Consider the following 27,301-nt stretch of genomic DNA (forward strand, 5'->3'; position numbering starts at 1 on the left):
CATCATTCTAGGACATACAGTTATGGAAAAATTAAAGATGATCTGGCAAGATAGAGCAATATCTATGAATACAAAGAAAATATTAGTCCATTCACTTGTGTTCTCGATCTTCCTGTATGGATGCTAAACTTGGACCATAAAAGCTAAAGACAGGAACCGAATCAATGCCTTTGAAATGTGGTGTTGGAGAAGGATGTTGCAAATACCATGGACAGCTAGGCGAACAAAGGATTCTGTCGTCCAGGAAATTGGAATACAAGAAAGTCTATGCCAAGTTGTGTACCAGAGAATCCTGCAATTCTTTGGTCACATTATGAGAAGAGAGGATGACAACCTGGAAAAATTAATTGTCCAAGGAAAAGTACCTGGCACAAGGTCACAATTTCGGGTCGCAGAAAGAAGGGTTGATCAAGTAAGAGATCATGGACTTACCATGGAGAATTACTGTCTGGAAAACACAAGTTCGTACAGAATGGCATCAGCTTATAAAAGAAAGAACAAAGTCCTTGGGTCACGATACTCAGTCATGAGTGGAAAGGCTGGAAAGAAAGATGCAACTACCAGATATCTAGGATATGTTAGCTGGGTGGTCTGTAAAAATGGGTGGGCGGTGTGCCCATTTAAATGGTCCTAGGGAGAACACTACTCATATTACCCCATTTGGATCTCTTCTTCCTTTTATATTCGTCCCGTGTTCCTAATCTTTTAGCATCTGTATTTACCTTTATCTAACATGTCTTCCCTTTGAACATGGATATGTTTTTGCACTGGGGGTTCTATCTGGAATTAGCATAAGCAATTTAGTGACGACAAAAAAACCAACGCAGCAACTAGGCAACCGCTGTACGTCATATGAACGACTCCATTTTGGTGGACAGAAAGATATGATTTTGGAAGATGTTGATGATGGGACGTCTTAGGCCTATAAAGAGAGGCTTTAAACTAAGCAGTGGCGAATAATTTTAACAGAAAAAAATTAATTAAAATTGTGAACACTACGGAAAGAAGAGAAAATTCTTTCTTTCGACTTATCGGTACTCGTTTATTTCCGCTGTGGGTGGAGAGAAAGGATGTATTCATTATCTGTACCGTCTGCATGTCATAATGGGTTACTCTCTCATATTCTAAGCCCCAAATATCCATGATTCTATGTCTTTCCATCTAGTGGAAAAATGTACATATAACTTTTCCTGGATTTATTTCACTTTCTGTTTTTCGTACACTTTTTGCATCAAGACTACAGATCTGTCAAGGTGGCCCCTTAATGACTCTTTATGCTCACCCTCCTAATGAAGCGGGGAAGTAAAAATGATCTCGTCGGATGGGGGTGTGAGAAGAGATGGATGTAGAACAACTTAGATCTAGTCTAAGACGGTAGTGTATGAAGATGCAGACATTGTCTTTGTCCTTTTGCATTTTTTATGTTTATCCTTGTCTCCCCTTTCTAAAGCTCCCTCTTCGCACACTACCTGCCATTGTCTTAGTCCTGTTATATGTTTCTACCTCTCTGTACAACTTGATTTGACATTTGCTTGTTCCTTACCAATACTAATTATTTGTCTTTGTAAGTAATAGAAAGGAACAAACAAGTGTTGAAATATGTTATATCGAGAGAGATGAAAATATGGTTGTGGTGAAAATATGAAATGGCGTATTGCTTTTAGTGCCGGGAGTGTCTGAGGACATGTTCGGCTCGCCAGGTGCAGGTCTTTTGATTTGACACCCGTAGGCGATGAGGATGAAATGATGATGAAGACGATACATACACCCAGTCCCCGTGCCAGCAAAATTAACCAGTGATGGTTAAAATTCCCGACCCTGTCGGGAATTGAACCCGGGACCCCTGTGACCAAAGGCCAGCACATTAACCATTTAGCCATGGAGCCGGACATGGTTGTGGTGATTATTGTTTCAAGACTAAATACAGCTGGGCAACCATCCTCTGTTAACACTAATCAGAAAGAGGAAAGGTCTGATCCTTCGAATAATGAAAGTTTCGTAAAGTAAAGTGAAGGACCATCAGGGGAGTGAAAACGAGTCACCCTACGCTTTGCAAACCTAATACTGACGGGCTCAGAAGAGGACAGCAGTTGACCAACTGAGGTTAGTTAGAGTTGATGAAAGTGAGGAGCCTGGGACACAAATAAGTCACACCAGTGCCAGGATTCAGCTCAGGGCAAGAGATAGGAACATAAAAAGGAATTCATCATTGGAATAAACACAATGACAACTCTGTGTAGGAAGGGGAGACGCTGATAGGTATGAGGACGCAAAAGACGAGAACAATCTCTACACAATTTTCAAGCCAGAACAACCAAGGCTGAATATTAGCTTTAGTTGTAATTCCATAAGGATTTGATGTGCGTGGAAGGTATTCAGATAACATTGCACCTCTACTGACGCATTAATGTTCTTTGAGGAAAATAATGTTCTGCTCCAGCTATGTTTGTGAAGCCCTCAGTCCTGTTTCTTGATACAGGGTCTGGGAGGAAGATAGATGAAATTATATGGCATGTTTTTACGGCCGGATGACCGTCCTGATGCCATCCTCGGTTGAGGAGAAATGAAATCATGATGGTGAATAAAATTGGGTAAGGAGGTGGAAGGAATCAGCTGTTGTCTAGGAACTGGAACTTTTCTGGCATTTGCCTGGAAATGAAAATGGGAAACCATAGAAAACCATTCTCAGGACAATCATCACTGGGGCTTGAACCCACTCATTTCCGAATGCAGAGCTTGGTTCCATATCCGTAGCCACTCCGCTGAGTATTCTACTGCTGCAGCTATAACAGTGTTGTCGCCGTTGGCTGATACTCATATCCGAGTTTACATTTCTCGCCTGCAGTTCCGTAATTCATTGGTCCACTCGATGGAGGTGGCGCTGATGGCTTATCAGACCAATTCTTGCATGAAACATGTGGCCGATGGAAGGTGGGGCAGCGTGGTAGTGTTTGACATAGTTTCTTTTCTCTGGCGAGTTTCCTCTTCCTGTCTTCAGTGTTCCTGCTCAAACTGTACAACTGGAGCTGAGTGTATGCAAGAGTATGTCAAGTATTTGGGTGTATATTTACTCTTCTCAAATACAGTGCAATTCATTTATAAATCTCAAATATTCTATTACAAAGTTTCTGTGATGTATATTCTGCTTACAAGGTGGGCTACATCCAGACTGTACTGACCATGCTCGTAAACAAGTATAAAATGGACATATTTGACCCTACAGGGGTTATACTGTGTCGCTACGGTGACAACACGATAGCCTACATGTTATGATCACAGTATAAATGCTTTAAAGACACAGCAGCGCTGTGCAACCAAGCTGTCTCGCCGGCACGTTACAACAGAAAAGATCTTCCTGAGAAATCATGCACACACGCACTGATGATCCTGATATATCTTGAGACTCGGGTTTTATTTCCTATCTGAAACCTTCCTTCTTCAAAAGGTTATGAAAGGTTGGTAATTCCAATGTTTGTTTAGACTGATGCTTTTATGCTGCATAATAATTGACATGTAACTCTGGATGAATATTATATGAACTGCAGAGAAATATTAAGTTTTGCAATGCCTTTAGTCTGCTTTAGCAGAAATGAACCATGGCAAACCTCTCAAACATTATCATGTCCAATGCCCTTAAAAGTGAAGTTATCACCAGACTTTACACTGACCTGAATCAACAACAACAGCTCTTACCATACTAAGAATAACGTTGTCTCTATTTTCTAGTGCTTTCTTCATGGCTGTCTATACACCGTATGAGGTAAATGTGGGGAATTTCTTCAAGGAGAATGTGCAGCACGAGTTCCAAGAACTTCTGGGTCCTAAAGCTTACATTGCCTTTGAGCTTCATCCAGTAAGTTGTTTTTCTTTACTCTACTCATACATTATTTTTAACACTTTTCTGCCCTAAACTTGTATCATTTGACGATCTCTTGTTGTTATGTATTATTATAGAAACTGGCCATCAGTTTTTAAGGGTCAGATGCCCATCTCGACACCATCCCTATGTAGAGGGATGTATTCACTATTGCGTATTTCTGCGAGTTGAGCAAATGTATTACTGAGAATAAAGATGGTTTCTCAGAAGAGCTAACCCTCTTATTGTTGCTTCAGCAGTCGTAAGGAAGCGCTCTTTTAATTTAAATTTCTTCTAAATATTAACCATCTTGCTAGTGGCTTTATGTCGCACCGACACAGATAGGTCTTATGGTGACGATGGGATAGGAAAGGCCTAGGAGTTGGAAGGAAGTGGCCGTGGCCTTAATTAAGGTACAGCCCCAGCATTTGCCTGGTTTGGAAATAGGAAACCACGAAAAACCATCTTCAGGGCTGCCGATGGTGGGATTCGAACCCACTATCTCCCGGATGCAAGCTAATATTAACCATCAATTTTGGTAGAGGTCCCCTTACACTAATAAACTGTATACAGTGCCAGGTTTCACCTGGCTGTTGTTCACTTAATTCTAGTCAGAAAATGAACACGTGGTTTCTTTGCTTGTCAGTGGCTAGAATATATCATTTCTGTACTTCTTCCTCCAGACAGGCAGTTAACTTCATCATAAACCTCTCAGCACTCATGAAAGAAAGAATTTGCAGTGTCGTCTGATATTATAATGGTGTGCATTTCTAAGTAGTGAACCAAGAGAACAGGGTCGAAGGCATATGTTTCAATCTCACCGCAGAAATGTCTTCTTGACTCCTACTATATCAGTGTCATATACCATATTTACTCGCGTATTAGATCCCCTTTACTTCGTCCACTTTTAGAGCCAAAAAAAAAAGCGGGCCTCCAACATGTATAACCTCAAATTTTTTTGTAGTGAACCCACGACTTCTAGGCTATAGAGAGCTATAAATTGTACATGTAAACATTCTACACTGTTCTTTAACAAACTTCTCTTACCACTTTTTCCCACGCGGGTGCGAACTGCATCGCACGTGTGGATTTGGCCCTGTTTTATGGCCAGATGCCCTTCCTGATGCCAACCTTATGTGCAGAGATGTAATCACTATTGCGTTTTTCTGTGGTGGTTGGTAGTGTGGTTTGTCTGAATATGAAGGGGAAAGTGTTTAGGTCTACCAGGGCAGTACATACTTTTTTTTTTCTTTTTTCTGAAAGCAACTAATATTTCATTTACTAAGTTCTCTACTGCTTCAATAGTAGACTTGTCTGACATAAAACCAAATTGTGAAGAACTGAAAAAATATTAATTTTATTTTTTGACCTTGAGCTGAAAACAGGCACGAATGCCTTGCTGTGTTTATATTGGAGCATGAAGAAAGACTAATGTGAGACATAAGCAGTGATTATTTTCTCCCTCAATTCCATATCAAAAATTAGGGTGTGCTATATATGGAATGGTGAGATATACTTGAGAAAATACATATATAGTTCGTAACAGTAAAATACTTTTTGTATGTCCTGTGTTAATTATTTTCTATCACTATTCTTTTCCCCTCCCTTTTTTGGTATATTATGAACCTTCTCCTTATCCTACATTTCCCACTAGTGATGGTCAGTCTGAGACGGGGCTTGAGATTTCTCAAGACTAGCGCAAGCACTGTTTCACGAGAAATGTTTGGTGACGCCCCATTGCTGACCATCAGCCGATTGACGGCCCTCCCAGGGCAAGCCTCGCTTTTATAGTGTTGAGGCTCGCGTGTACTGAGGACAGCACTTCCCGGGAGGGCGCATCCACCGGATTGTCGGCCGATACGATGGGGTGCCACGAGAGGCGTAAGCCACTCCGTGCTACTTTATTGATAATCTGTACATATAGATCCAACAAAAAGGGGTTGTCATGCACAGAGCTGTCTGTGTACACAGAGATATGATCATACAAAGAAACATCAAAATCAGACAGTAGATGGTGCAAGTTTTGACCTTTGTTAATGTAGTTTTGACTAATTCCCCTTACCTTTTCAAGGATATTGGTAAACATCAGGAAGATGATGCTGAATTGAAGGTTATTATTGACAGGATTAAGTCTGGTGAACATGTCAAATCATATGTCCTTAAGAACGGTGTTCTGTGTTGCTTTGTTTTTTTCTGTGTACTCTTTCTTGTGCATAATAACTGACACATTTACTTTATCCGCCTTTGTGACTGCTTGTCAATTTATGTAAATCTTTTAGCTGAAGATGTTCCATAATTGGAACGGAACATGAACTATTTATATTGTACTCAGAGTTTAAGCTGGATTATGCCATGTAAATATATAAACTAGCTATAAAAACCTGACAAGTATTAGAAGGTGGGATTCTCCATTTAACATAACCTTAGTTGTGTTGATGCCAATACGGGATAAAAAATGAGAATTATAAGGTTATGATTTATCAATAAAAATATCATCTTACAACATAGGTACACTTTAATTCAATTCATACTTTGCTCAATCATATCTTGAAATAAATGTAGTTAATAATAATTTTTTTTTTTTTTTTTTTTTTTTTTTTTTTTTTTTTTGCGAGGGAGTGTGGAAAATCTTTCATAAGATGCTTGTGAGGGTCTGCATTCAGCAAGTGTGTGGAGATTCTTACCCACTAAAAACCACACTCCCTTTTCCCACGACGTTTATCTCTGCCCTGCAAACCGCTCTAGCATTACTTCAGGACGGATGCTGTGCTTAATGCATCTTGTGCTTCATCTTCTTTCTTCTGCTTTACTGTCTGTCATAATCATCCAGATCCTCCTTCTTCTGACGCATAATATTTTCTACGTAGACTGCCACTTGATCCCAAGACTCTTGACTTCGCAGCATTACTGACACGGTGCCTTCTGGTGTCAATTCTCCCTGCATATCTTCTAAGCATCTTCTTTATGGCAGCCAATGAACACACACAAAGAAAGTATGTAATACATCATCAATATCGCCGCAGTATATGCACAATAGACTAGTTGCTAGCCCTAGTCTATGAAGAAATTTTTGGAAGTATCCATGACCTGTCAAGAACCGTGTGAGATAGTAGTTCACTTCACCATGATTTTGGCCAACCCATACGCCCAGAGAAGGTATCAGTCTTTTCGTCCATTTCCCTCTAGAAATCACCTTCCTATCTCGTTTGCCATCATTGCATTCTGCGACTGAGAGCCAAAGCCTTTGCCCATCTCCTTCCTAGCTCTCCTTGTGTGAGCCAAATTTCTTGTCTTTCGAAAGCCAACAAGTCAATAGGAGCTACTGCTGCTACTACTAGAATCACAGGTTCTGATACTATACAATGTGCACATGCAATTTGTAAAGCTGCTCTCCGCTGTACAGCCGCAATTCTTGTTCGATATTTTGCAATTTTTAACAATTCAGCCCAAATTTCCAATTCGTATAGAAGTATTGATTTAACAGTGGACATAAGAAGCCGTCTTTTACTAGATTTCGGCCCCTTGATATTTCCCACGAGTCTACTCAGTGCAGTCATGGTTTTCGCTGCCTTATCTGTTACCCGATGGATGTGGTCCCAATTTGTAAGCTTAGTATCAAGCGTTACACCAAGATATTTTGTGCTCCTAGTTGTTTCGATGACTATCTGCCCGATCTGCATCGATACAACAGTATCAATCCAAGTCCTCGTCAGGAGGACAATTTCTGTTTTATGATCTGTGAGTTCTAACCTGTGATTTATCATCCATTCTGTAACCCGTTGCATCACCTGATTCAGTTTAAATTGAGCCAGCTGTAGGTTATGAGTTACTATCAGGACAGCCACATCATAGGATAACCCACAAGTTTCACATCTTCTGGCATATCCAGCAGTAACAAACATCGTACACAATATTCCAAAGGTTTGGTCCAAGAATTGAGACTTGCGCTGCACCAGCTGTGAGCCGTTTTCTTCTCTGACCGTCTTCCATGTCGTATAACAGTGTACGATCTTTCAAGTAGTCTTGCAGTATGTGCATGAGATATTCTGGTAGCTTGAACATTTCTTGTAAAGCTTCAAAAATATCACTCCATCTTGCCGAGTTGAAAGCATTTTTAACAACTAGGGTCACAAGAAGTGTCAGCTTTCTAGAGTGATGATTACCCATTTGAGCTCATTCTGCAGTCTTCACCACTTCCTTCACCGCATCTAGCGTTGAGTGACCTCTGCGAAATCCATGTTGCTGGTCAGATAAATCGCCAGCTAATCGAACTGCTGAGAGTATTCTCGGCTGTAGAAGCTTCTCTAAATCTTTCCCAGCAATGTCCAGCATACATAGAGGTCTGTAACCCCCGGTTTTTCCTTTACTGATCAAAACCAGTCTAGCTATCTTCCAATGAAAACTAAAAATTCCCGCTTTCAAACAATGATTATACATTCTCAACAGCAGTTGGAGACATAATTCAACTGCCATCTTAAGTACTTCCGCTGGAATACCATCTGGTCCGGGGGCTTTCTTACTTTTAAGGGAATTAATTGCTGTTATCAATTCTTCAATTGTAAAGGTGGTACATTATCTAGCTCTTTCTCGGCCTCATCGTCAATCCTCTCTGCATGATCAGGAATAGTGTATCTACTATTTCTTCCATGGTGCGTGGATCCATGATCGGACTTGGAAGCATCCCAAATTTCTTCATAACAATTTTATACCCTAATCCCCATCGATTTTCATCCACTTCCTTAGACATTTCCCACCACTTATTGGCTTTACTATTTTTTATTGTATTTTGCAGTCTTTTCTTCATAGTTTTATACTCTACTGAGAGAGCTTCATCGTTGTGTCGTGCTCTTTGTGTCCTTCATCTGAGTCGCAGGCATTGTTTCCTCAGCTCAGCAATTTCTTCATTCCACCAATATGCTGGATGCTTGCCTCTCCGTTGTTTGATTCTGGTCATTGAGAATTAAACATTTCATTTAAAAATTTCATGATTGTTCCGCATTGAATAGAGAAATATACAATATTAAATAGAAGGAAGGATCCACCTTTCAATACTCCGTTGTTAAGTTGAACCAAATAGAAGTTACAACCTGTTCATTTGGGACCGGTTTGAACAGATTTGATTTGAAGTGTCATCATCAGCCAAAGTGAGTGAGTGAGTGAGTGAGTGAGTTTATTTTCTTGACAGGACATACAGTATTATGTCTATAATTACGGGCCTTGAAAGCATTAATGGCAACATTTTGTGGACTTATTTTCAGTATACATTAAAATAAAATAACAAATATAACATTATAGTGACCTTATCACATGGAAATTACAATACAGAAAACATAACCTCAAAAGATAAATATTTCAAAAGTTCAAAAAGATTTTAAAAAATTAAACTCTTTGGAATGGTCAACTACGCAGAATAAATGGAGAAAAAAAAAACTCAATTACAGGGAAACGTGTTTCAGTTATATTTCTGTTACTCTGACATCACAAATAATGTCTTGTGGAGATGTGAGGACTCCAATTGCTAATAATATGTTAGTTTTCTTGGACGTCAGTTTCACGTTCCACGTTACTTTGGTGTGCAATTGGCATTAAGACGAGTATTTTTTTTTCTTCTTGCTAATCAAGAGATTATCACACCTGCAGCCAATTTTGAGGCCAAAAATGAACATTAATTTTCAAAGTTAATTCATATTCCCTTTTTTGTTGTTGTTTTAAATTATTTCTCTGTTCGTTTTCAGATTGATGTCGAGTTGTCCTTTAAAGTGACATTGGGCACAGGAGCTCGTTATGCTGGCAGATTTGGCAGATTTTTCAACACGCCACTAGATCCTGATACTACATACAGAGTGGAGTTCCTTGCTATGTCTGCATTTGCTGATAGAAGGGTTTATGGAAGAATTTCAAGTGATACCTTCCACACTAGACCTTTCAGTGACCTGCGGATTCCAACAGGACACTTGAAGTCTGCATACGGACACACTAACATCACTGACACTGCTTCAGTTCTTGATAATTCGAATAAAGGAATTCAAGAGGACTCTGAGCAAGAGAACAATGAATTAGAAATGCAATCACAAGAGCAATGTGTTTACATTATTCCAAAACGTATAGAATTATCAAAGTCGGAGGCCAAAATTGGGGAAACTTCTCATTTTAATACCAGCAATTCAGAGTATCAGTTATCGGGATTAGCCTCAGAAAGAAATGAACAGGTACATGGTATCAATAAAACTGAGGAATTACAAGGGGAAGGAAAGGATAAGATGCAAGGTGAACTGCATTTGCTGAAGCAATGCCGAAATTCTAAAAGCATATCAATTGAATATCCTAAAGGTGTAGGTAATTCAGTGAATAAAAGCCAAAACTCAAACAATCTAAGGAAACACTACCAAAAAATACATTTTCAATCAATCAAGTACAATAAAATAATTGGACAGGGGAGTAAGAACATTAGAAACATTACCAAAGGATAGAGAAAAATCTGGGCATAAAACAGTGGTTCTCAATATGTAATTGTTCACGGTACACTAACATATAGGTTGGCAACACTGTAAGAAACTCGATCCTGCTTTCAACAGTGAGTTGTTCATAGGCTTGCAGTAGTAACACTACGTTATGCATGTTCTGGTATGTTTTGAGAGTGTTAATTTTTACATTTGTTATGAGCACTATTTTTGTAACGTAAGATCAAAATGGATATGTTTCTGATTAAAAGGAGGAATGTTGAAAATGAGTGATGTAATCTAATAGTAAAGCAAACTAATTCCAAGTTTAACTGTCATGAAAGTAGTATTGGGGAGGGTAGGAGAGACGAGAAACTTTGTTGAACAAGAAATGTATGTGACAATGTCTTCAACTTCCTCATTAATAATTCAAATTTTTTATTGTGAGGTGTAAGCGAAGATATCCACTGGAGTGAAATTGCTATTACCAACAATATCACAGAAGTGGCAAAGTTTCTTGGCACAGCATGTGACTCTTTGGGCACAGAATTATGTCATGACACACCTGTTGAGAACCACTGGCATAAAACTTATGAAAATAAGAATCTAGGAAATATAACCAAAAAATAGGGAACAAAGTTTAAAAAAGAATCCTAACAATATTAAAAGGGGGTTATTGATAGGAATCTATGTAAGTAATGTTACCAAAGAATGCTGAATAAAGAAACTTGAAGATTATAAGAGACTGAGTTATAAGAATCTAATGAACAGTACCAAAGAATAGGGTAAAAGAAATATGTCTTAAAACAATTTTTAATATTAAAAGTAGAATTACAGGAATCCAGTATCAGCTAAGAACAGGGCAGAAGAATGATGTTATTAAATACCTTAGAAGTTAGCAAATCAAATGAGGTTAGAAATAAAATGATCGAGAGAGCATTATAAAACTGATTCTTAGTTATGGTAAGAATCAGTTGCAAACATTCCCAAAAGACCAATGAATGGCAGAATCCACTGCAATGGAAGACTAAAAACATGTTTACAAATGTCTATCAACCCTTTTTAAATTAACATAATAATTATAGAGCAAAAGGAAAAAAGATCTAGCAGTATTGAAAACTTGAACTGTTATAATCTTGAACAATACTTTAAAATAAACAAGAGTATAGTAGAGCATCAATGATGTGAACATTAGGTGAATATTTACTTATTATTCTTGTAATAAATTTTCAGCTTATTAGTATTGGAAAGGAACAAACGAGTGCCAAATCAAGAACTTGTCCTTTTTCTGTCTGTCCTCGTCTCGACTTTCTGTTGTTCCCTCTTCACACTCTGACCTGCCATTGGTTATGTCCTGTTATGTGTTACTTTTCAAATTACAGGTCCTGTTGTACTCAACACAACTTGATAAGCCTTCTCTCGATTGATCACAGTAATTTTGGAACTCTTCAAACAGTACAGCTTAGTTGTTAGCATTCTTAACTGCTAACATCTATATATAGTAGCATTAGCTGAGAAGTGCAACGTCCATTTTGTTAAACCCAGTGTCAGGTTTAGGCTTGGGCAACCTGGGCACTTGCATAGCGTGGAAGTTTCTCTCATTTTTAATTTACAGTGAAATTTGTTTCTTGAACACTTGTTGATAAAACTTTTCACAGGCACAAATTTGTTGTTGACCACATTGCGATGGCAGTGCATATTGTGTTTGTAGTCTCTTTGTGATGGTGAGATTAAAAGGTAATCACAACTGCATATGGTATAACTTTATTACAGCATGAAAATGCTTGTTATACAAGAAGGAATTGCTGAAAATAAACTTAGCTGGGTTTATCTTTTATCTATTAGGAATCATAATTCTCTGTTACATTTCAAAAATAAAATGTCACTTTTATGCAGATAACTGATGCTCTATGTATTCAATATGAAAAATTTATAGGAGAAAGAATTTGAAGTTTATTTTTTAATTAACTTGATACTTCCTGTCGAAGGAAGAAACAATAATTACGTGTCAGTATTTCTCAAAAACGTAAAATGTTACAGACGTAAAAATTGGTATTTGGAATCTCCTGTAAACGTAAAGAAACATAGGTGATTTGTTTCCAGAAATTCCACTTAAGGGGAACTATAAAGGGGGTGAAATTTTAAAATGAGCATGTCTACAGTATATCTCAAAAACTTAACTTGTTACAGAAGTGAAAAATTGTATTTTTCATCTCTAATAAGAATAAAGAAACATGTATTTCTTGTTTTCAGAAAAAACACTCGGTTGGGGGGTAAAAATGACTGAAAATGGGGTTGAATTATTTGTATTAGGATATTGATATCTCAAAAAGTGAAGATATTGCAGACGTGAAAATTGGTATTTGGAATCTGCTTTAAAAGTAAAGAAACACGTATTCCTTTGATTTTGGAAAATGCAATGAGGAGGGGGTGTGGGGGGTGAAAGAATTGAAAAATTAATTGAATTAATTGTATGAGGATACTTTTACAGAAGTGAAAATTGGTATTTGGATCTTCTATAAAAACAAAGAAAAGCGCATTTTTGGGGGAAAATCATCTTGGGGGCGGGGCTGAAAAGGAATTGAATTGCTTTTATGAGGACACATATTTCAAAAGCTGCAGATGTTACAGTCGTGGTATATGGTATTTAAAAGATCCTTTACTAATAACGAAACAAGTATTTTTTTTCGGAAAATTCACTTAATGGGGGGAGTGTGAAAGGAAGTGAAAAAAGTGAATTCTTTTTATGGGGATAATTATATCTCAAAACTGAGGGTAACAGACGTGAACATTGGTATTTGGAATCTCCTTTAAACATAAAGAAACATGCCTTCTTATTTGGGGGGGGGGGGTAATCAATTTAATGGCGGTGGGGTGAAAAAGGAGTTGAGACCAATTTATATTACTGTTCATAATGTACTTGATTCTGCTCATAAACTGATCATTTTTAATCTTTGCTGGGTTCGTTTTCAAGAGCCATGATTTCCTTCAGAGAATTTAAAGTTAGATAACTCTAGATTCTCCTGGCATATAAATAAAAATGTAACCACATTTGAAATATACGATAGGAATGATATTGACCGAGCAATTGTTCACCTCTATAATAAGGTCAATAATGCACAGAAATATATAATTCATATCACCAGAAATCTCGCGCACTTGCCTACGGGTGATGATGGTGCTGGTCACATTGTCAGCATTGACAATGGCAGCAGATGTACTTTATTGCCAAGTAGCAGTCTTGCATCTCGCTGTGGGGTCCAGAACATCAATAATAATAATAATAATAATAACCTAAATTCAACTAATATCACCCACCATAATAATAATAATTTTAAAAAATAAGGTTCTGGACAGTCGTCAAAATGTGCAGACCGCACTGGAAATGGGCCCTGGCCGGGTAACAACTGTGAATGCAATCCGGCCACGGATTCAGTACCACCAAGGCACCCAAGACGACACCACGCTGGATCTCCTCAAGGATTTGATCCATATTAAAAATGCTTATAGGAAAAGATGGCAAAGATTTAGGGACCCAACTGATCGGGCGAAATACCTGGACCTAGCTCAGGAAGTACGAAATCGATTGCTGGAAAGAAAGATTGAAAAATGGGAGGAACTTTGCCGTAATCTCTCAGAAAACTAGTCAGATCGCAAATTTTGGCGGATTCTCTCAGAAAAGGAGTCAGGTCGCGAATTTCGGTGGATTATATAAGACGTTGAGCATTCAGTTATAAATTTCAGTATAATACCATAGCGAAGCACAGGTATCTTGCTAGTTTTATATACATAAATTGTTATTCAATACTTGAACGTGACTGTCTCCAAGCTCTCAATACAAGGATACACTAATCAAATGGGACATTAATTTGGAGGTGTTACTAGGGTTGAGGTATAAGTTGTAACCAAGGTCAGGAATAACTGTGGTGCTCTCTTGTGACAACACTGCTTATTATGTAGTTCAGCGTAGGAGCAAGGGTGGTGTTTTCTTGTGGAGGCCTTAGGAATCAGGTTTTTAAAATTATTTTCTATTACATGGTAACACAGTTGGAATGTGTAAATGTTTTGCATGCGACCTGGCAGCCAACACCAGGTAATATCAATATGGTGTTATTTATTATTATACAATCTTCCTGCAACAGCTGCAGGTTGCCCAAAGACAACAATAATGGATGTGGATACAATAGATAATGTGTTCGTATGATGTTAAATGTAGGCAGTCGAGTGAGGCATGTCAAACATTTATTTGAGGTCCGCAAGCATGGTTCTTGAAGATCATGATGGACTTCTTGAGTGTGGTAATGGCGATGTTATGGATAAAATCTCTATTTAGCCCAAAGGTATTGCAGAAGTTGACAAAAAATGCAGGTATTATTCCTCGAGCACCTAACATCAAGCCGATTACAGTGATGAATATCAAATATATTTTTCAAAATGTAATTTTACCAGATTATTACAAATTTATATTGCAAAATTAAATACAAAAGGGGACTCAAAAACTATGTTCTATAAAACCCTACAAAAAATATAAACATTTCACATACAAACATGTTATTCTGCTAATACAAATCAGGATTAGGTAGATCTGGAGGCCGTTCCAGTTCAGGTGGCTCACGTACAAAGGATAAGATCTTCATTAGTTTCTGGACCTCTAACTCCCGTTCAGTCATCACAGGTCCCTTCTTTGGAGGTTTCACTTTCTTGCGTAGATTTGGTGAGAGCTTAAGTGTTGTTATACTTCCCCTGTTGAGACAAGAAACTTTACAAAACCATACAAAATATTTGATAAAAAATTAATTTTTTGTCACTTTAGTTTGATCATGCTTTCAAACAATGGTGCATAGCAAAGATTTTTTTGTAAAATTCCAAGTGGTATGTTTAGATTCCTCACCATTAAAGCATGAGTCATAATATTTGTGCTCAGAGCCTATGACTTGTTAATAATTTAGAAGACAAATTTTAATGATATTCAATCATCATCAGTCACTATTGATCTGCATTTAAGGAAGTCACTCAAGTGGCAGATTCTTTATCTGTGTTTTCTACTCTATTCTTAAATGATTGCAAAGAAACGGGAAATGTATTGAACATCTCCCTTGGTAAGCTATCCCAGTCCCTCACTCCCCTTCCTATAAATAAATATTTTTCCCAATTTTTCCTCTTGAATTCCAACTTTATCTTCATACTGTGATCTTTCCTACTTTTAAAGACACCACTCAAAATTATTTGTCTACTAATGGCATTTCACGCCATCTCTCCACCGACAGCTCGGATCATACCATAAAAACATTACAACTGGTGTTATAAGTTGGGACATGTTTCGCTTAACTGTCGTAAGCATCCTCAGCCAAAATAAACCTTAGCCTAAAGTTTGGTCAGGGCCCCAAACCTAGTGACCTTAAAGTATACGGTTCCCTAAGATCCGATGTTTACATTAAAGACAAAGTAGTGTGAAAACTTCTAACAATGTTTGACATAGCTAAGAGTAAAAACACTACAATCGTAGTGACGGAGGTTTAAACATAAAACACAACATAGAGCTAATAGTGAAGTAAGTAAAATCATACAGGGTATCATATTGCTATCAGTCAATCAATAAAAATGTTTATACATAAAAATGATTATTTTATGTTTGTTGGAATGAAGAAGATAATTAGAATAGTCACTAGTTAAATCTCATTCCATAGCATAGACATGAGAGTAAGGTGCAAAAATCACATATAGTAGTTGACTAATGTAGTAGTAACACATCACAGGATTGATCACGCCTGAAACAGCGTATATGTAGAGGCAAATATCGAATTCCTTTAAACATAGGTTAAAGCCGAAAACAAGTGTCCTCAAATTTCTACTGGGAGTTCAACAAAGTCATAGGTGGAGAAAATAAGATGCAATAAGCATAAATTGAAGTCTGAAAAAATGAAAGAAAAAAGATGTACTCAGTGCCTTGAAAATTAGATTGTCCGAAAAATGAGTCTAAGACTGCTTACCTCTTATGTTGGAAGAGCAGTGACTGGTCACCTTAGCCGCTCAAGGAGGTCTGGCATTCGTCTGCCCGTTGCCACGTGTGTTGTATCGGTGTGCTTGCTTGGGCAGAGAGCAAGTCAGGACGGAAGGGGTAGGCGCAACAATCAGAGCGCTAGAAGTTGGTGGGAGAGTTATGGCATGAGGAGGGGATAAAGTGGGAGCTGTTATTACGACTGGATGGATATGTAAAAGTTTATAGTTGAAACTTTTCATGAAATTATTATGATTTATATCAAAATTAGCAAGTAACTTGGGGACTTGTTCAATTATCAGGCTACTGTTCTCGGAGACATCATTCAAATGATTGTTATTATTAAAGTGTTGATCCAAAAAAATGTATTTTCAAATCCGGTCATTAAGCTGCTTTTATTTACATATTTTATAATGTGAAGGTGCTGATCAGTTGTAGAATAACTGTGGCCGGAATCCCTCATATGGTTGCTCACAGCACCTGACTCATGTCTATGCAATGGAATGAGATTTAACCAGTGACTATTCTAATTACCTTCTTCATTCCAACGAACATAAAATAATCATTTTTTGTATAAACATGTTTATTGATTGACTGATAGCAATATGATACCCTGTATTATTTAATTTACTTCACTATTGGCTCTATGTTGTGTTTTATGTTTCAACCTCCGTCAATATGATTGTAGTGTTTTTACTCTTAGCTATGTCGAACATCGTTAGAAGTTTTACACTAGTTTTAAGGCTATTGATTGTCTCTAATGTAAACGTCGGATCTTAGGGAACCATGTAGTTTAAGGTCACTAGGTTCGGGGCCCTGACCAAACTTTAGGCTAAGGTTTATTTTGGCTGAGGATGCTTACAACAGTTCAGCAAAAAAATCTCTCAACTTATAACACCAGTTGTAATGTTTGTATCCTAACTATAAGGACTGATAAGTATTGGAAAGGTGGTGTATATTATTGTTCTTATTTTAATGTTTATAATCGGATATCCAATACGGTCTACAGTGAGATTTATTACATGTAACGTGCCACTTAGTCGAGCAGCTCGTCTCCTTTCTCCCAAGTCTTCCCAGTCCAAACTTCGCAACATTTTCATAACGCTACTCTTTTGTTGGAACTCATCCAGGAAAAAATCGAGCTTCTTTTCTTTAGATTTTTTTTCCAGTTCTTGAATCAAGTAATCCTGCTGAGGGTCCCGTACACTTGAACCATACTCTAGTTGGGGTCTTACCTGAGACTTATATGCCCTCTCCTTTACATCCTTACTACAATCCCTAAATACCCACATAACCATCTGTACCCTTTATTTACAATACCATTTATGTGTTTACCCCAATGAAGATGTTTCCTTATATTAACACCTAGGCATTCACAATGATCCCCAAAAGGAACTTCCACTCCATCAACGCATCTCACAACATTATTGAGGTCATTTTGCAGTTTCTCACAATCTTGTAACTTATTTATTACTCTATAGAGAATAACATCATTTGCAAAAAGCCTTACCTCTGATTCCACTTCTTTACTCATATCATTTATGTATATGAGAAAACATAAAGGTCCAATAATACTGCCTTGAGGAATTCCCCTCTTATTTATTACTGTGTGAGATAAAGCTTCATCTACTTTAATTCTCTGAGATATATTTTCTATGATGATGATGATTATGATGATGCTTGTTGTATAAAGGGGCCTAATATCTAGGTCAGGGATGGCAAACCTTTTCCAACTAGTGTGTCATTTTAAGTCTGGTTTATTATTCTCAACTATCAACTGTGCCACTTATTAATTTCTTTGGAATGGCTACACCCCCCCCCCCCCACCTCACCCGAATTCTATCTCTAATTCCAAATTATATTTCATAATACGTTATTACAATGCTGGGACTGTACCATAATTAAGGCTATGGCCTTTCCTATCCTATCGTCGCCATAAGACCTAAATGTGTCGGTGCGACGTAAAGACTATTGTAAAAAACGTTATTACATGTAAATTGTAAAACAATACACTTGATTGCATGTTCCGTGGTCGTATTTTGCCAATACTGCAAAAAATACAGTTTTAAATATGTAAGTTTTAAGAATACCTAACATTATTTGTACAAAAAAAAAATACAATAAGCGCCAATTGTAACACACAATATTGCCAAAGATCTTTAAGTGAAATATCGTTCTCAACTTCAGTGTGGAACTTGTTGCTGATTCTTAGTAGCCATGTCATTCATGTTAGGTTCATAACACGTTGTCTTCAGTAACACACAAGAAGCACTTAGGTCCGAAACAAGACGGTTTCTAACTGTTTGACTTCACAACGTTCCTTGTAGAAAATAGCTGCTTGCACGCGTATGATGACCCAAACAAAGTAAGTAGCACTGTAGCAAATTTCTTCTTGGCCGAAAACATTTGTGTGGGAGGCTGCTGCACTGTTGAAGTATTAGTCTAAGTTCTCTGGAGAGATTATTCACCATCAAAAACACACTCGATTTTCACGAATGTACGAATTTGTTCACCCATATACTGCTTTCAAGAAATTCAGTCAACTACATTTGTAAACTGTCAGTTTCTAAGCACTGAGAAAATTGACCTTAATATCGCTTATTGTGCAATATGAGCATTTAAAAAAAAAATAAAGTGCGATAGTTTCTCCAAATCTGGAAATTGGGATAATTTCTTGGCATCTATTTTTCTTACAAAATTAAATGAACAATTAGGGCCTGCACACTAAGAATAATTACCCGCTGCTGGCAACCACACTCAACTTTACAATGGCGAAAAATGAGGGTATCCTCCTATTCAATACATCATATATTCCGTCATTAGACGGAGCAAACAAATTCAGACATGTTTCGGCTCGCTTGAGCCATCTTCAGTGAAAAAAATTAGGGGGTTGGAATAATTTACATAATATAAGTTGAAAAAATGCTAAAAAAAACATAATGAAAGAGTAAACAAAAAAACAAAAGAGAGCTTAGACGGAAAACAAAATTAGCACAAATATACACTATTTACATCAATATGCAGAGCAAAAAACTTACTGCGACAAAATTCAGCAGGTGTTAATTTGAAATAATAATTGATACTAAAAACTGCGTTAACCTAAGAAACAAGGGAATGAGAAAACAAATTATGCAGATGGAAACAAATGGTAGTAGCGCATGGTGAGATTGTGGACCTCATAGTTTACAAATTATTGGTTTAAAAATGACAAAACAGTTTGAATTTGCTGTCAAAATCATCCTAGTGGAAACCCATCACATCAAATTGGTCAGGAGGAGAGCGGGAGCAAACATTTTTGAGAGAAACCAAGCCTGAATTAACCTGCAGGCGAAAAGCCTGTGACAAGGAGAAAAAACACCATGAAATTTAAGACTTCAGAAATAGCAGCATTATCAATATCTTCTCGATCTAGCGGTCCCTTTCTTCATTATTGTTTCATAATGTTGGCTGGTGTTTTGCCTTATGATAAAGGGGTCGGAAGGGCCGCATATAAAAGTATGAGAAGCTGTGTTAGGTAGAAGACAGATGCATAGTAAATTGTAGTAATCTAGTGGAAACCGTCAATGAAGTTCTAATCTGTAATGGAAAAAAATGAGGTTGTATGAGAAACGTGGGTTGATAAGTAAAACGTGTGGAATGGTTGTGAAGAAAGCTTAAACTTACGGTGTGCAGTAGGTGGTTGTCCTCTCTAGTGGCCTGGCTTTCTCAAAGTAACGGTCTCGTTCGCGTGATCGAGTCTATTGTTGGTTCGGCTATGTTTGCTAGGATGGAAGGAGCGGAGGGGGAAGGGGAGGTGCAGGGCTGGTTTGAGGAAGGGAGGGGTGTTGAGTTGGAGAGATGGAGGTGGGTTTGTTTGGCAAATATAAGGAATGAATGTTTCAAGAGGATGTTAGTTTACTCGCTGACTTCTAAAGCTCGAATGGTGTGGCCTTCACAAAGCGATGGTCTCGGTCGCGTGATCGAGTCTATTGTTGGTTTGGCTGTGTTTGCTAGGTTGGAAGGAGCGGAGGGGGAGGGTTGGTGTGAGGAGGGGGGGGGGTGGTGGTGAGTCGGGGAGATGGAGGTGGGGTTTGTTTGTGTTATGGAAATTCTGACAAATGTATGGAATGAATGTTTCAAGTAGAATGTTCTTTTTCTCGCTGACTTCATTTAAATTGTGAGTGGGGTTCATAAACTGATCTAAATCGATGTGGATGCTCTCGAGAATGTTGAGCAAGGTGCCTTTTTGCTCATAATGCAAGATCTTCAGGTCTTTATCTATTGAAGTGTATTCGTGGCTGGATGTTTTATGGTGTTCGCTCATAGCTGAAAAACGATTATATTTGAGAGCGTTGCGATGTTCGGCGTATCTTATGACGAAATTGCGGCCTGTTTGACCTATGTAGCTGGAATTACAGGATTGGCACTTTAATTTGTAAACTCCGGAGTTCAAATATTTGTTGTTGATGTTGCTATTGTTATTGTTGACAGTGTGTGGATTGAAAATGAGTTTGGAGTTGGTGTGGGAGGTTCTGTAAGCTATTTTGATGCTGTGTTTCTTGAAAATATTAGAAATTTGGTAAATGCTACTATTATTGAAAGTGAATGTGGAAAATTTTTCTTTTGGAGCGGAATCTTTTACTAGGGTAGTCTTGGGTCTGCTTTTGCATCTATTGATGATTCTGTTGATGAAGGTTCTATTGAAACCATTGTGTTCTGCAATGTTGTAGATGGTATTAATTTCTTTTTTGTAATTCTTGCGAGATAAAGGGATAGTTAATGCTCTGAGGACCATGCTATTGTAAGCTGCTTTTTTATGTATGTCTGGGTGCACAGAGGTCTGATGGATGGTATTGATGGTGTGGGTGGGTTTCCTGTATATATTGAAGGATAAAGTGTTGTTGCTGTTGCGCATAATGGTTAAGTCCAGGTAATTAAGGGCTTTATTGTTTTCTGACTCTATGGTGAATTTTATATGTGGGTCAATAGAGTTGAGAAATCCAAGTACTGTGTTGCTGTTAGTAACGTGGGAGTCTAAAATAACAAAGGTGTTCCAGGTAATTAAGGGCTTTATTGTTTTCTGACTCTATGGTGAATTTTATATGTGGGTCAATAGAGTTGAGAAATCCAAGTACTGTGTTGCTGTTAGTAACGTGGGAGTCTAAAATAACAAAGGTGTCATCTACAAAGCGTGCCCAGTGTTGAATGCCATTGATCTTGCCAATGATGTGAGAATGTTCTAAATGATCAATGTAGATGTCTGCAAGGATTCCTGAAGCTGGTGACCCCATGGGAAGACCTATCTGTTGGTAAATGACATTATTGAAAGTGAAGAAATTGTTGTTCAAAGTAAATTCCAGAATTCGAATAAATTCATCTACTTCGCCTATACTTAAATTGCTGAATTTGGAGAGATTGTTTTTGATCAATTGCACAGTGCTGTTAACGGGAACATTAGCGTACATGTTAGTAATATCAAAAGAATGAAGAGTGTGGTGTTTGGATAAATTAAAGTGTTTGATCTTATTGCAGAATTCTAAGGAGTTCTTTACTGATGTGTTGGCTTGAAAACGATAGTGTGACTTGAGGAATTTGTGAATGAATCGAGATACTTCATAGGTCGGACTGTTTCTGAAATTGATAATGGGTCTTATGGGGATGTCTGTTTTATGGATCTTGGGTAGCGCTTTGGCTGTGGGAAGTTTCGGATTCATGATAATCATTTTGGATTTTTCAAGGTCATTAAACAGAAATGAAATGTTCTTAGGTCTCTTTGTATTTTATTAGTTGGATCTTTTTTAGAGGTTATGAAGTTGTTGTCTGCAAAAAACGTGTGTGCTTTATTAACATAGTCACTTTTGTCCATGATTACGGTAGCATTTCCTTTGTCGGCTTTTGTTATAATTAAGTCGTTTTGTTTCACTTTTTCTTAAGTTTGTTTACTTTAGCTACGTGCACTGTGTTGGGTTTAATGGTTTGTTGTTGATTGAGGATGGAAGATAGCTTGTGTTTGACTTCATATCGGACCTCTTCTTGTATATTTATTGGTAATTTATTAATGGCCAATTCAGATTCAGCTATGGTGGAAATTAAATTATCACGGTTAGAAGGATTACCCCAATTATGTTTAGGTCCCCTGCTCAGCACATCAAGATCATCGGCATCAAGAATGATTTTACTTAAGTTTACTACAGGTTGGTGAAAATCATTAGGGCTTGTGTTATTTGAGTTGTTATGTTTGCTAAGTATTGTTTTTGTTTTTGAAAGAGCATTCCATTTCTTGTCAAGTCTGTTTTGTTTCTTTAACAAAGTGAGGTTAAGTTTGTTGGAGACGTGTAATTGAAAGGACGTCCATTCGAGGGGGCAAAGGAGAGTGGAAACTTCTAAATGAGTTTCATATAGTTTGTGGTTCAGGAGAGATTTCTTTTTATGGAGAAATTTGATTTCCTCTTTAATCCAGATTTTATCGGTTTTAAGTTGAGTCGCGCGAGTTTTTGCTGTATTTCTGTGAGTTTTCTTGGTAAACTTTAGAAAATTGGGGGTTACGTCATTAATCAAGCCCTAATTTGGCGACCTTTATTTTGAGATTGCAATAAAGGTTAGCTTTCTTCTTTGCCTGGATGGCATTTCCATTACAAGATATTAGAATCATTCCGTATTGACGGTTTTCACTTTACAATGGCGAAAAATGAGGGTATCCTCCTATTCAATACATCATATATTCCGTCATTAGACGGAGCAAACAAATTCAGACATGTTTCGGCTCGCTTGAGCTATCTTCAGTGAAAAATATCTTGTAATAACCACACTCAAGCCAAACTTCACTAATTGACTGATGTGGGTGAACGAATGGCTCGCCGGCCGCATCTGACATTTATTTCACTTGGCTTCCGGTCCTATCAGTGTTGCAGTGTTACCATAATGCACTTCCGAATGGAACTAGAATTTAATTTTCGATAATTTCCTAAATCTGAAACACTATGACGATAGGATGCACGAGATATGTATATAAAGACGTATATAATAACGTAATATGTGCAAGGGTGTGTCACCAAAATCGTGTTCGTGTGTCATCTACTGACACGCGTAGCATAGGTTTGCCATCCCTGATCTAGGTCATCGGCCTGATCTATTTTCTAAAAATATAGCCACCCATTCAGTCACTCTTTTGTCTAGTCCAATTGCACTCATTTTTGCCACTGGTCTCCCATGATCTACCCTATCAAACGCCTTAGACAGGAATCTTCCAGGACATCAGGCTGCATTGACATTTTAAATGTGTGAATGTTTCAACTACACTGTAGCAGCCATACATAACACAGGATGTGGATGCCTGTCTTTCTATAGCATCTGAAGGTTATGTGGTAGTGCCACCATTGACTTTCTGGTGTTTCTATAAGACCTGCGCAGTGTGTCCCAGTGCATTCTTTCTTCTGTCGCCTGGCAGCAACCAAACAGTCGCCAAACTTCATTAATCTGTAGGTACTCTTCTTTCTTGTTGAAACATGAGATTACAGATTGGCCACCAGAGGACAAAAGACTAATGCCCTGGAAAATATCAAAGCTTGTGAGTTGACATTGGCCAAGAAAGGCTACACCAGTATATACGAGGGCTACTTTTTTTCAAGACCTAATCAGTTGTAAAATTAAAACCATAGTAGAAATCAAAAATGTTTTATTTACAACGTTTAGCTACAGCGTCCAGCTACTTGCTACTTTTCTACACAATCGCTGCTCTGATATAGACATTTATCGTAGCATGGTACCAACTTTACAATACCCTCGTCATAGAAGGTGACCACCTTTGGTTTCAGCCACTTCTCTACGCTGGTCTGCAGCTTATTGTCTGTGCCAAAATGCTTCCTCCTAGCTAGAGTTTCATGTGAGCAAAGAGATGAAAATCAGAGGGAGCCAAGTCCAGGCTGTATCAAATACTTCACATCAAAAACACTGCAGGTGATTCTGCCGAGCATTGTCATGAAGGACAATGCCTGATGACATTGCCCTTCATAGACGTCGAAGAGTCATGCTATATGAGGCTGCAGTTGTTGTCGTGCCACATTTCATGAATTGCACCAACAAAACTACTTTTCAGTCCCAGAATGCAGTAGCCATACACTTTCTGCTGGGGAAGGTTAACTTGCATTTCTTTGGTTTACTCGGGAATTGAGAATGCATACACTGTTTGGATTGCTCTTTTGTTTCTTCATTTTAAAAATGGACCTGTGTCTTGCCCCTGTGACAATTTTGTTCAAAAAAATCGCCTTCAGTGTGGTAGTGCTGGAAGAAACATTAAGGCGACAGCCATTTGCTGTGTTTTGTGATGGTTGGACAACATCTTGGGAACCCATCATGCACAGAATTTTCTGTCTCTCGCTCATGATGGCATAGAGAGCCGACCTCGAATTTTGGGAAACGAATCACTCAATACAGAAGTTGTGAATCGCCTGATCAACTCGCTGAACCAGGTCATCGGTTGACACGCTTGCTTCCTTCCCTGACCCCCTGCATGTATTTCAGCTGAACTGAACCCCTCAGCATGAAGAAATCGAATGACAGCATGCACTTAACATTTGGCAGGAGACGATTGTTCTAGGCATGTTTACTTGCTCACTGCGCGCTGAAAACTGACAAGTCGACGGACATACTATCTGCGGAACGCTTCATCGGGTTCTCACTGTAGTTTTAATTTTGCGACCAATCATATCTTAAAAAAAGCCCTCGTAATTTAGAAACTCTTCAGTTTCTTTTGATCAGCATCAGTGAATTAAAATGAACAACCTTTTTATCTTTTTACAATTGACTTTATGTTGCACCAACACAGATAGGTCTTATGGCAATAATGGGACAGGAAAGGACTAGTAGTGGGAAGGAAGCAGTCATATCTTCATAAAGCTAATACACTGAGGATTGTCATGATGATATGAAATTACATAAATATTTTGACTAGAAAAGTGTACAGTCAGTTCAAAAAGTGTAATTCCCAAATTCAAATGTACACAAAACAAACATGTCACAGACTGAGATATACGGATTGTCAACAATGTATCTGTTATGTACTAGCAAATGTTTCATCACTCTGAGAGGTATACTCTTGAAAATATTAGGGAAGATGTGTTGGCATGCAATCATTTGGAGGCGTGACCTTAGACTATGTTGTTACAATAGGTTGCGGTATGGCAGGCTCGTCATCACTTTCGCTTTCCAATATTTGATGCAAAGAAATAGCTAATACACATTCCGAATCAGACTCGGATCCGTCAATTTCTTCTTCCAACAAATTTTGCCATACTTCTTCACTAATTTGCTGTAATGAAGATGCCGTATTTAGACACACACTGTACTAAAAATGTATATAATCAATCAAATAACAAGATATGTAGAGATGCAAATAAATGAACGGAAATCTATGAAATAAATTGAAATAGAATAGCAAAGCAAAGCCCATGAAGGTTTGTTTACAAACCCTACAGCAATGGCGCTCAAACAGATGCTTGGAAAACTGCACTAATTTATTTCCATGAAATTGTGCCCAAAGAGGTTGTAAATATGAATGAAACTGAACTCATGGCTGCTCTGGACATCGAGAATGAAAAACGTAGACTGTCATAACTAGGGAGCGGATTTTTATGTAATTACATATTTTTTTTGCTTAAGTTTTAATGCAAGTTACAAAGTTCATTATTCCTATTGTGCATCCCCAAGTGTAAAAACTTTATCTTATTTCACATAAAAACACATATTTTCACATTTTAAAATGTAAATACATATTTTAAGAAAATCTATAATAAGCACATAAATCAGCAATACTTGTTAATAAGACCGAAGAAAGTGGAGAGGAACCATATTTACCCCTACCCGGCTACAGCTGGATAAAGGGAAATGATGATGATGATGATGATGATGACTTGTTAATAAAAAATTTTTAAATGTTTCGGTGTTATAAAATAATGCTCATACTTTTTCATTTTATGATTACGGTATTGTTTTTAACAGTGTATTTAACATCATGTACGTGAATGTTTCGGCTGTTTATAGACTTCCCTCCAGAAGTTCTAAAACTTGCTGGTCACTGGCTACGTCGTTACATTTAGACAGTGATTTGATTTGCTGCACAAGATGTTTCTTTGCATGATGTCTGTCATTCCATCTCGCTTTTATGAGTCAGCCCGCTCGGTTTATGTTTATAGAATATCAGTGAAAGGCAATCACGGAGATATAAGGTGATGTAATACCATTACGACATGGGAGACTGGGAAGAATATTGCCTCACCATTAGGTAGTGGGATTTCATCACTCCTAAGATTAAGGTTAGCTGTTCGGGTCCATATATCATTCCTGTGGTCGTGTGATTTTGTATGGATTTCTAAGAAATATTTCCTTCAGAGTCCGCTGCTATTCTTTTTATTGAAACAGTGATTCACCATAAATACATGTGTCGTAACCTGCAAAATAATGGCAAAAGAGAAGTCGAGTACAAGGTCACATCTTCAACAATATGTAGTGGAATTTAAAAGCATTTTCACTACCGATGGAAAAGTATTATTTTGCCAACCGTGTGGTAAAACAGGAAGTGCAGATCTACGTTCTCAAGTAACCCAGCATTTCTGGAAATAAGCATACTGCGGCTGTTTCGCGTGTGTGTTTGTGACAATTACTAATAGCTGAACCAGCTACTTCAAATGCAGGCCCACCTAAATATTCCACGTATTATTATTTAGATGTACGCAGAGCATTTGTTTCCGCCTACATTCCTCTTGGCAAAATAAATAATCCGCGACTGAGAAATTTCCTAACAAAGTACATTAATTTTGAGCCTCCAGATGAATCCACATTAAGAAAAAACTATCTCCCAAACTGTTATGAAGAAACTTTACAGAGAATTCAGGCAGTATGTGATAGCGAAAAACTGTGGGTGAGCATTGACGAAACCACTGATTCAAGTGGCAGAAAAGTAGGAAATGTTGTAACTGGTGTGTTCAAGAATGACAAAACTGCTTGTGAACATTCTTATTTGTTTGCATGTAA

General features: G+C 37.8%; 2 protein-coding genes across 3 annotated transcripts in view; one reads left to right on the forward strand and one right to left on the reverse strand.

Annotated features, from left to right (window-relative positions):
* The window catches only part of LOC136885672 (protein sidekick-1-like), a 66,771-nt gene extending 54,911 nt beyond the window's left edge, over nucleotides 1-11,860 (forward strand). For both annotated transcript variants that reach the window (XM_068230213.1, XM_068230214.1), the window contains 2 exons: nucleotides 3,727-3,853; nucleotides 9,592-11,860. In XM_068230213.1, the coding sequence (XP_068086314.1) occupies nucleotides 3,727-3,853; nucleotides 9,592-10,326 (862 nt within the window). In that variant the 3' untranslated portion in view covers nucleotides 10,327-11,860. The remainder of the gene's footprint in view (nucleotides 1-3,726; nucleotides 3,854-9,591) is intronic.
* Nucleotides 11,861-14,793: 2,933 nt separating this feature from the next.
* Nucleotides 14,794-27,301, reverse strand: part of LOC136885671 (dynein intermediate chain 2, ciliary) — a 126,252-nt gene continuing 113,744 nt past the window's right edge. The window contains exon 12 of the mRNA XM_068230301.1: nucleotides 14,794-15,039. Coding sequence (XP_068086402.1) covers nucleotides 14,856-15,039 — 184 coding nt within the window. The 3' untranslated portion in view covers nucleotides 14,794-14,855. The remainder of the gene's footprint in view (nucleotides 15,040-27,301) is intronic.

The sequence above is a fragment of the Anabrus simplex genome, chromosome 14, assembly GCF_040414725.1.
Source record: "Anabrus simplex isolate iqAnaSimp1 chromosome 14, ASM4041472v1, whole genome shotgun sequence".
Taxonomy (NCBI): Eukaryota; Metazoa; Arthropoda; class Insecta; order Orthoptera; family Tettigoniidae; genus Anabrus; species Anabrus simplex.